The sequence below is a fragment of the Eucalyptus grandis genome, chromosome 11 (genome assembly GCF_016545825.1).
Source record: "Eucalyptus grandis isolate ANBG69807.140 chromosome 11, ASM1654582v1, whole genome shotgun sequence".
NCBI classification, from domain to species: domain Eukaryota; kingdom Viridiplantae; phylum Streptophyta; class Magnoliopsida; order Myrtales; family Myrtaceae; genus Eucalyptus; species Eucalyptus grandis.
This window is the reverse complement of record NC_052622.1, coordinates 9,120,748-9,128,197: the sequence shown is the minus strand read 5'-3', so window position 1 is coordinate 9,128,197 and position 7,450 is coordinate 9,120,748. Positions and strand designations below refer to the sequence as shown.

Below are 7,450 nucleotides of genomic sequence, written 5' to 3'. Positions count from 1 at the left end.
CTCCCGCTCAAAGCCCGGAAATCTCTCCGTTCTCTGCTATACAATCTCTGTGTAAGTACTCTCACTTCCTGTCGATTTCTCCTTTTTAATGCTCTTTTTCCTCCTTCGAGGTCACTGTCTCTCTGCATGGATTGTCATGGAGCGTGATGTTCACCCTGTTTTCGAGGTTCTTTATGGTCCGATGATGCTGCTCCAACGACGATGAAGCTGGTTTCTTATATCTTTCTTCGTTTTGTTTGTCAATGCCCGTGGATGATCAATGTGAATGCTGGTTGACGAACTCTTTTTTCCTTCCAAGATTCTTCTTCTTCTTCTTGACGAACTCTTTTTTCCTTCCATCTTCTTCTTCTTCTCCTTCCTCCTCCTCCTCCTCCTTCTTCTCCTCTCCTCCTCCTTATTCTTCTTCTGCTTCTTCTCCTTCTTCTCCTCCTCCTCCTTGACGAACTCTTTTTTCCTTCCAAGCTGCTTTACTCATGCTGCTGCTTCTTCTTCTTGACGAACTCTTTTTTCCTTCCAAGCTGCTTTACTCATGCTGCCTTCCTTCTTCTTGACGAACTCTTTTTCCTCCAAGTTCTCCTCCTCCTCCTCCTCCTTCTTGACGAACTCTTTTTTCCTTCCAAGCTGCTTTACTCATGCTGCTGTGCTTCTTCTTGACGAACTCTTTTTCCTTCCAAGTTCTCCTCCTCCTGCTCCTCCTCCTCCTCCTCCTCCTCCTCCCCCTTCTCCTCCTCCTCTTTCCGGTTTTACGTTCCTCTGTTTTCCTGGTCTCCTCCTCGCATCGCGGCGTCCCCGTGACACGAGTCTGACGCAATGGGCTGTTTTCGTTATCTTATGCATAAGCAGCGGTTTGCTGCTCTGCACCAGTTTTATATATACAATGGCAGATGAACATCATCAGCTCTTAGTTTGATTTTTATCTGTTTGGGATCTTATGAGAACCTTTGGTTGCTGCTGGGTTCTTGGTGGAGTTCGATTTCGTGCTTGCTGAGCAGTTACTGAAAACATTCCACTGCAGTTTTGACATTGTGGAAGATGAAAAAACCTTGCAAAGAGAAAGCTATATTCACTTATTGATATCATCACTAGTTTCTTTTCAAAGATTCTGCGAGATAAGATAGAGATAGTTTCTTGATTTTTATTTTTTTGTCGCGTTAGCTTGTTCATTTGATTAGTTATATAAAATGCTTGATGACCGAGCAGTGAAATATTCCACTTTTCCCACAATTTTTGACAGGAGCTTGCACTAGAGAATTTTGGGTGTGTTCTTAGAAAAAAAGGACAAAGTTACCTGCAACATGGAGGAAAACCGAAAACTGCCGCATCCCGCTCCAACCCCAAATCTTCCTCCCAACACCAAGCCTGAGCGCCCAGATTTACCCAAGTATTCCATGATTGACAGGCGTGGGACGGGCAGTGCTGGAAGGCCAATAAATCTGCTCACCAATCACTTTAAAGTTTCTGTCAATGTCCCAGATGCAGTTTTTTACCAGTACAGTGTATGTTTAGCTTGTCATATGTGCAAGCATTTTGTCCAAGTAGTTACCCAAGTGAATACATCTGGTTACCTTTTTTGAATACGTTAAATACATAGAGATCTCTCTTTGGCAGGTTTCTTTTACTTCAGAAGAGAGGAGAGATGTCGAGGGAAAGGGAATCGGGAGAAAGCTTATGGACAAGCTATATCAAACCTACTCTTCTGAACTTGCTGGTAAGAAATTTGCTTATGATGGAGAAAAAACATTGTATACAGTGGGTCCCCTGCCGCAGAACAAGCTCGTATTAACCGTGGTTCTTGAGGATTCTTTTGCAAAGAGGTATGCAAGTTATAAAATTCCTTGTAAGTTCCTTTCCTAAAGTTGGATCATAAGCCACTGAATTAACGTGTGGTGTTGCACCTTTCCTTCACATATCAGGGAAAGCGAGAACCTAGGTGGCGGCGAGAGTTCTACTAAACGGTCAAAACGCTCTTTTCAGTCAAGGACTTTTAAGGTAGAAATAAGTTATGCTGCAAAAGTGCCCTTGAAGTCGATCCTTCTTGGTTTAAAAGGAAAGGATAAGGATAATAGTGCTCAGGATGCTCTAAGAGTGCTTGATATAGCATTGAGACAGACAGCAGCGAAAAGGCAATATTCCTGTTACTATGTTACTCGTTTCTATTGCGTGATGATAACTATTATCTTCTGTTGATGGGGCTGTTGGATATGCAGGGGATGTCTTCTGGTAAGACAGTCATTCTTCCATGATGATTCAAGATACTTCACAGATGTCGGAGAAGGTGTAACTGGTGTTAAAGGTTTTCATGCCAGCTTTTGTCCAACTCAGGGTGGCTTGTCCCTGAATATGGGTAGGATTCTTTATATACCACTAACCGTATTTAGTTTCACATGACATGTCCAGTTATCCTTATTTTTTCTCTTATTGAAGATGTGTCTACGACAATGATCCTTAAACCGGGAGCTGTGATTGAATTCCTTTTAGCCAACCAGAATGTGCGGGAACCTCGTCATCTCAACTGGGCTAAGGTAAAAAAACTGTTTGGCCTATATGATATAGATTCTAAATGGCTCCAGATGTATGCAATGTCATTTTGTTACGCAGGCCAAGAAGATGCTGAAGAATCTGAGGATTAAGACCAGTCACCGCCATATGGAGTACAAAATAGTTGGTCTTAGTGAAAAGCCATGCAATCAGCAATTGTATGTGATATTTTTGTAGCTTCTTAGCCATTTTTCCTTCCTGAAAAACAGAAGGAGCTTTAACATTTTCCTGTTGTCCCCAAGTTTCCCTCTGAAACTGAGAAATGGGAAAGGCCCGGGTGGCGAGGAGCAGACTGTGGATGTTACTGTATCTGATTATTTTGTCGAGCGCCATGGCATAGTGCTTACAAACTCTGCAGACTTGCCATGCCTTGATGTTGGCAAAGGAAACCGGCCAAATTACCTACCTCTGGAGGTGGACAAATTTTTTCCCTCTTTTGTTGTTTTTCTCGGTAATAATTCAACTTCAAGGTCATTCCTAAGCGTTGAGTTTTAACCCTCTAAATGGTGTCCCATTTGCTTCTATCTTACAGCTTTGTTCACTTGTTTCGCTTCAACGCTATACAAAAGCACTATCATCAATGCAGAGAGCATCTTTAGTTGAAAAATCAAGGCAAAAGCCTCCGGAGAGGATGAGAACTCTAGTTGATGTACTGCAGACCACTTGGCTTCACTGATCTCTGTTACTTTTTCCCCTTCTCTGTGAGCATAAAGATGCAATCTGTTTCCTTGAAATTATAGGCTTTGAGAAACTACCGCTATGATGAGGATCCTGTGCTAGCTGAGTGTGGTATTTCCATAGAAAAGCAATTGACCCAAATCAAAGGCCGTGTTCTTGAATCCCCAAAGGTAAATTCTAATGCATTACATGCCTTGGAGCTTATAGAGCTACAGGTATGTTAAACGGGATATTGCTTTGTGTTAGTTAACGTGTGTTTGGTCACTGACAGCTGAAGGTGGGGAATAGTGATGATTGCATCCCTCGTAATGGACGATGGAACTACAATCAAAGAGTATATTGTCTTGGACTCCTGAATCTTTCGTTGTGAAAATATGCTACATCGCATTTTTGATCTTTTATTTTCAGTCTCCTACTTAATTAATCATCTGTTCTAAATATTTTTTACACAATTTCTTGTAAACTTGATCTGTAGACCCTTTTGCAACCTTTCCACATCAAATGCTGGGTTATTGTCAACTTCTCTGCTCGTTGTGATATGAGTCACCTTTCACACGAGTTCATTGACTGCAGTCGGAAGAAGGGTGTGGTACGTTAAACGAGAGTAAATGGTCATGCACACTTGATTCTCTTCCTTTTTTTGACCTCTCTCTCTTTCTCTCTCTCTCTCAGCAAATTGAACGTCCCAAGTTACTTATTAAGGAAGATTCACAATTGCAAAGGGAGAGTCCTGTTAGAAGGGTAGACAGGATGGTTGAGCAGATAGAAAAGTTTCGAGATTTACATCAACTTGATCTCATTCTGTGTGTCTTGGCAGAGAGGAAGAACTCAGATATCTATGGTAGGAGTATTATTGTGTTTTGCTTGGGTTTACTTATTTTTTGGTGAACTATCAACTTTATGTCCTTGTCTTTTCAAAGGGCCTTGGAAGAAGAAATGTCTTAGTGATCTGGGTGTTGCCACCCAATGCATTTCCCCATATAAGATAAATGATCAATGCCTTACGAATCTGCTGCTTAAGGTGAACGCGAAGGTAAATGTGCGAAGCCACAACTTAAATGGTAATTAGATTTCTGGCTCTTTCCTACGCTGACATTGACTTTTGGCAGCTCGGGGGAATAAATTCTTTGCTGGCAATAGAGTACTCTTCAAGTGTTCCCATAATAAAGAATACTCCTACGATGATTCTGGGTATGGATGTCTCTCATGGTTCTCCTGGTCAATCAGATATGCCGTCTATTGCTGCGGTAAATGGTCCAAGTAGAACTATTAAAAATTATAGTGACCATTGTTGGTGTTGTTCCTGTAACAATCTTATTGCATCTTGAGTAGGTTGTTGGCTCTCGACATTGGCCATTGATTTCAAGGTATAGAGCATCTGTAAGAACACAGTCACCGAAGATGGAGATGATTGATGCTTTATTCAAGCCTTTGGCTGATGGGAAAGATGATGGTATCATGCAGTACGTATATCTTGATCTCATGCCGTTCAAGTTTTATTCTTAATCAGTGTTCACTATCATAGAAGTGTTCAAGCGTGTGCTAATGTCCCATTATATTTCTCTGAAAACCGTACTCTATTTAATAACGATAAAACTTCTCAATTTTTTGAGCACACGGAACTCTGTTTCTATTTCCTCAGGTAGTTTTGTCATTGGTGTGCGTGCTACCGATGCAAGCTATCAAAAACTGCGACACAAGTATAATGGATTTATCATGCATATGCACTGATTCCAAAAGCATATTTTTCTGTGTTAATGCGTTCTGGCCATATTTCTGTGCTCTTAGTTTTGTCATTTTCATCTCTATATATTGACTTTGGCCACAATTAGAAATTGTCTGTGACACAATTCTTAGGAGATTTTCCTTTTCCTTTTGCAGAGAACTGCTCTTAGACTTCTATCGGTCAAGCAATGGACGCAAGCCAACTCAGATAATTATTTTCCGGTATTTTTGCATTTGATTTCTAAATGCCAAAGATAATTTCTAGCTGTCTATGTCAACCATATGGATATCTGTCTGGCAGCTCAGCTCATTGCTTGATAAGTTTCATAATGTGATAAATCGAACTTATACAGTCAAAATGTTATTATGTCATGCTGCTGCCTGCTGGTTGCTTTTAAATATCTAAGTTTGTCTGATTGTTCTGTGATCTCCTCGAGAAATTGAGGATCACTCAGTTTTTTTTCTTTTTCCATTTTGCCCCGTCTTTTCTTCTGATAATGTGACAACAGTTGTATATCAAACCCAATTGCAATGATAAATATCTTACAGAAACTTCATTCAGTAAAAGGTTATTATGCTGATTTTCCTGATAGGGGTATGCTCATTGTATACTGAATTCTGTATATCAAGCCACGAACTGCTGGTTGGGATCTTATACCTTAAGTTGCTCTAACAACTTAGTAAAACTTGCTGATTTTAATGTCCTTGTGATCATTGTTTGATCAGCCTTGCATTCAAGGTTGTTCCTTAATGTCCATTAATCCTTTGAATTCTTCATTTGCCACATTCATCAACTTTCCAGTCCAATTGGGATACAATCATTCTATTTATGGACTAATAGCTATTTGACATTAGAATATGCAGTTCCATTTTTCTCTCCATTGCTTAGTAGAGATATGTAGTACTAGCTTGGATTTTTAACCATATCAGACCATCTTAATCCAATGAATTTGGCTTTCTAACGTTGAACATTAAATGAAAAATCCCAATTGCAGAGCTGTCTGAGAAGAGCATCCGATTGGACCTTAGTTGATGTTTTGGCATTGTTATTTAGTTCCTGTAGCATTGGCCTTGCATTGCATAACTGATATTTTCCAATGGGGTTGTTTACCTGCTTTCTTTGTCTTGATCCGTTCTCTTTTCATAGGGATGGAGTGAGTGAGTCGCAGTTTAATCAAGTTTTAAACATCGAACTGGAGCAAATTGTCAAGGTTTGGCTCTAGTTACGCATCTTTTGTTTCCCTTTCCATTCTTTAACGACTTCATGCATGTTGAGCATCTCTAAGTTCCTATCAAGATTGTGTCTAGTCAGATATATTTGAATCCATAAATGTAGTCAAATTTCAGACCCCTGGAAATAACATCTTTCAAGTTGGCAAAATAGGATTGATGTTCCTAAAATGAACACAGCTTGGAATGTCAAAGCTTGCTATTTGTGTCTCTCATGGCTTGTGACCATACGAGATGGGTTTTATGGTCTTTATGTGTAGTACAGGCCTATCAGAATTTGGGGGAGACCAGTATTCCGAAATTCACTGTTATCGTGGCGCAGAAGAATCACCACACAAAGCTTTTTCAAGCCAATTCTCCGGAAAATGTTCCACCTGGTTTGTTCCTTGTAATTGGTGGTTCTATTAGCAAAGTATTTTCTTCTCATTCCCGACCTCTCTCTCTCCAGGGACAGTGGTGGATTCAATGATCGTACATCCAAGAAACTACGACTTCTACATGTGTGCTCAAGCTGGGATGATTGTGAGTATTTTGTGTTTTTGGGATAGAATCAGAAGTTATGCACCTCAATTACCATGTTTAAAAACTGGTTTTATTGAAAACATGCCTGCGCATGATAAAATCTTTTGAGAACCTGGTTCTGCCATTAGCTCAGCAAGGGCTGAGACTGCTATAACCCAAATAACAGTAGGTCCTTTAAGTATGGTCTACTCATCAGCAACTTCAAACCCAACATTTTTTCTCTTCTTTGGTTTAACATCATATTATTTGGTTTTCATGAACGATAGGGAACTTCTAGACCAGCACACTATCACGTTCTGATTGATGAGATTGGTTTCTCTGCCGACGGAGTGCAAAATCTTGTTCACTCGCTATGCTATGCGTACGTATTCTGCTGATTCTCTTGTTTGGCAGTCGCTTCGATTGTCTCTGTTGACATCTTGTTGTTCCTTGTATTAAATCAGGTATCAGAGGAGCACCACTGCAATCTCCATTGGTAATGTTCTTTACATAGACGCTCTTGCTTTCCCCAGCCCTCTATGTAGGAGTTCTTGCGGCCCTGTTGATGCCCGTCTTGATAGTTAAATGAATACCTTTTCCCTCTGCAGTTGCTCCGATATATTATGCACACCTTGCTGCAAAGCAGATGTCCCAGTTTGTGAAGTTCGAGGATTTATCAGAAACCTCGTCTCAACAAGAAAGCACCGCATCTGCTCCTCCTGTCCCCGAGCTCCCCAGGCTGCACAAGAATGTCCGCAGCTCTATGTTCTTCTGTTAA

At 40.5% G+C, this 7,450-nt stretch overlaps 1 protein-coding gene across 1 annotated transcript; it reads left to right on the top strand.

Moving 5' to 3' along the window:
• The first annotated feature begins 1,373 nt into the window (after positions 1–1,373).
• Positions 1,374–7,450, top strand: LOC104424710 (protein argonaute 16). Its single transcript, XM_010037198.3, has 22 exons — positions 1,374–1,496; positions 1,609–1,814; positions 1,914–2,123; positions 2,208–2,344; positions 2,425–2,522; positions 2,599–2,696; positions 2,781–2,952; positions 3,071–3,187; positions 3,279–3,386; positions 3,488–3,550; positions 3,692–3,805; positions 3,889–4,057; positions 4,137–4,249; positions 4,326–4,463; positions 4,549–4,679; positions 5,098–5,163; positions 6,089–6,152; positions 6,437–6,548; positions 6,620–6,693; positions 6,960–7,054; positions 7,137–7,168; positions 7,281–7,450. Exons 1-22 carry the CDS (start codon positions 1,389–1,391, stop codon positions 7,448–7,450), a joined length of 2,595 nt encoding a protein of 864 aa, XP_010035500.3. The 5' UTR covers positions 1,374–1,388.